Source organism: Fulmarus glacialis, unplaced genomic scaffold (genome assembly GCF_000690835.1).
Source record: "Fulmarus glacialis isolate BGI_N327 unplaced genomic scaffold, ASM69083v1 scaffold18877, whole genome shotgun sequence".
NCBI lineage: Eukaryota > Metazoa > Chordata > Aves > Procellariiformes > Procellariidae > Fulmarus > Fulmarus glacialis.
Window position 1 is genome coordinate 2,482 of NW_009225291.1, and position 2,207 is coordinate 4,688.

At 62.8% G+C, this 2,207-nt stretch overlaps 1 protein-coding gene across 1 annotated transcript in view; it reads left to right on the plus strand.

Moving 5' to 3' along the window:
* Window positions 1-2,207, plus strand: part of VPS33B (vacuolar protein sorting 33 homolog B (yeast)) — a gene marked incomplete at both ends in the record, with an annotated part of 6,835 nt that overhangs the window by 2,261 nt on the left and 2,367 nt on the right. The window contains 7 exons of the mRNA XM_009582448.1: window positions 137-214; window positions 514-587; window positions 1,015-1,101; window positions 1,187-1,277; window positions 1,525-1,599; window positions 1,948-2,012; window positions 2,113-2,167. Of these exons, the coding sequence (XP_009580743.1) occupies window positions 137-214; window positions 514-587; window positions 1,015-1,101; window positions 1,187-1,277; window positions 1,525-1,599; window positions 1,948-2,012; window positions 2,113-2,167 (525 nt within the window). The remainder of the gene's footprint in view (window positions 1-136; window positions 215-513; window positions 588-1,014; window positions 1,102-1,186; window positions 1,278-1,524; window positions 1,600-1,947; window positions 2,013-2,112; window positions 2,168-2,207) is intronic.

Here is a 2,207-nt window from a genome sequence, read left to right on the forward strand (position 1 = left end):
CTGTGCTGGTTGCAGGGAGCAGCAGGAGGCGTGGGGTGTCTGGCTGCGGTGGTCGAGGCTGGGCAGGGAGGGCAGGCAGCGAGGGCAAGGCAGGGGAGGAGCGGGAGGGCAGCCTGGGCACCGGCTCTCGTTGCAGACACGGACTACGTGACGGCGCTGTGCTCCCAGGTGGTGTATGAGGGGCTGGTGGACGACACCTTCCGCATCAAGTGCGGTAGGTGGCTGGGGAGGCAACGGGGCGGCGCGGGGCTCCGTACCCACGTAGGGAGAGTCTCTAGGGTTTGTGCCTGGCATCATCAGACCCAGGGCGTGTGTGCTGCAGCCAACGCTGTTCCCCGCGGGGACAGTCCCAGTGTGGGGTGCTGCTGGAGGCTGTCCATGAGGACAGCCCTTGGTCTCACCGAGTGGCTGGGTGGGCACCACCTGTCTCTGCTGCCTTTTGCAGCAGGGCTGACGACATGTGCTGGGATGTCACTAGTGCTGGGGCAAAGAGCTCTTCATCCTTCTCTGCAGGGAGCGTGGATTTTGGGCCAGACGTCACCTCTTCTGACAAGAGTATTAAGGTGTTGCTCAATGCCCAGGACAAAGTGAGTGGCTCACGTGCCTCAGGGGAAGCGGGTCCCGCTGTGCTCTGTGCCCAGGTGGCACCGGGAGGAGGCTGAGCGGGGCATTTCCTCCCCTAAGCCTGAGTAGGGGGTGGCCAGGTGCTGCTGGGCCTCAGAGTGCAGGTTGGGATGAGTTGGGGTATACAGACCAGAGAAACACGGTCTGCAGGTGCAGCTCAGCTCCTGTAGTCGGCAGAGTCCCTGCGTGCAGGGGTGTGTCATGCTGGCCGGTCGGAATTTTGGGGTACTGACGTCCCCGGCGGGAATACCACCTTGTCTCACTGCTGTTCAGGCTGCTGGCAAGCATCAGCTCCGGGTACTGCGGTGCTGGGGGCTGTGGCTGGCCAGGCCCTGTGCTGGCACAGGGGAGCGTGGGGTCCGGTGCTGACTGCTGCTGTGCTCTCTGCAGGTCTTCAGTCAGATTCGGAATGAGCACTTCTCCAGCGTGTTCGGCTTCCTGAGCCAGAAGTCGCGTAACCTGCAGGCACAGTATGATGTGAGTATCACCCCAGTGTGTGGGACGCCCGCGGTGCCGTCCCTCCGCAGCCCGATCACCTCCCCGGATGCTTTTTCTTCTGCAGCGGCGCCGCAGCATGGACATCAAGCAGATGAAGAACTTTGTCTCCCAGGAACTGAAGGGACTAAAGCAAGAGCATCGCCTGCTGAGCCTGCGTAGGAGCCGGGGCTGGGATGACGGGGAGGGAGAGGCCCTTGGCCGTTGCAGTGGGTGCCTGGGCCCCGGGGAAAGCAGTGGGGGTTGAAGGGCCCTGCTAGTCCCCAGGAGGGGCAGATGATCTGAGCAGTGGGCAGGGTAGCAGGGGCTGTTAGTTCATGCAAGTGTCCGCAGTGGGGCTGGGGGGACAAGCTGTATGCGGAGCCTGTTACTCCTCCAAAGTGGCCATCTCTCTTGGCTGTGCAGATATTGGTGCCTGCGAGTCCATCATGAAAAAGAAAACCAAGCAGGACTTCCAGGAGATGATCAAGGCTGAACATTGTGAGTGCTGTTTCCTGTCCCACATCTGTTGCTACCCCCATCTCAATCCTCGCTTCTCCACTCTGCTCCGACCCACTTGCCCCAGGCCTGGGCAGCCTCACACTCGGGTGCCCCCTGCATGACCACAGTCCTTCCAGACCATTTGTATTGGGGTGGGTCTTGAGATCCTAAATGGGGCCAAGCCACATCCTCAGAGAGCTGGTGCGTGGTGGGGTAGGAGGCCCAGCATCACAAGCCTGCCCCATTCCCTGGGGCTCAGGGAGGGAGGCTGAGCCCAGGCTCCAGGTCAGTTAGCTGGCGAGAGCCCTGGGGGTGGGCAAAGTGACGCTGCCTCTTCCCCTGCCATAGCTCTGCTGGAGGGCTTCGACATCCGTGAGAGCACCAGCTTCATAGAGGAGCACATTGACCGGCAGGTGAGACCGCACCGAGCTGGAGGGACGGGCTGCTCTGGCCGCCCTGTCCTGCTGTGGGGATGCGGGGGCTGCGGGTGGCTCACCGCCTGCTCCCACGCAGGTGTCCCCCATCGAGAGCCTGCGCCTGATGTGCCTCCTGTCCACCACGGAGAACGGTGAGGTGTCTGGCTGCGCTGGGCAGGGAGGGGTGGCACC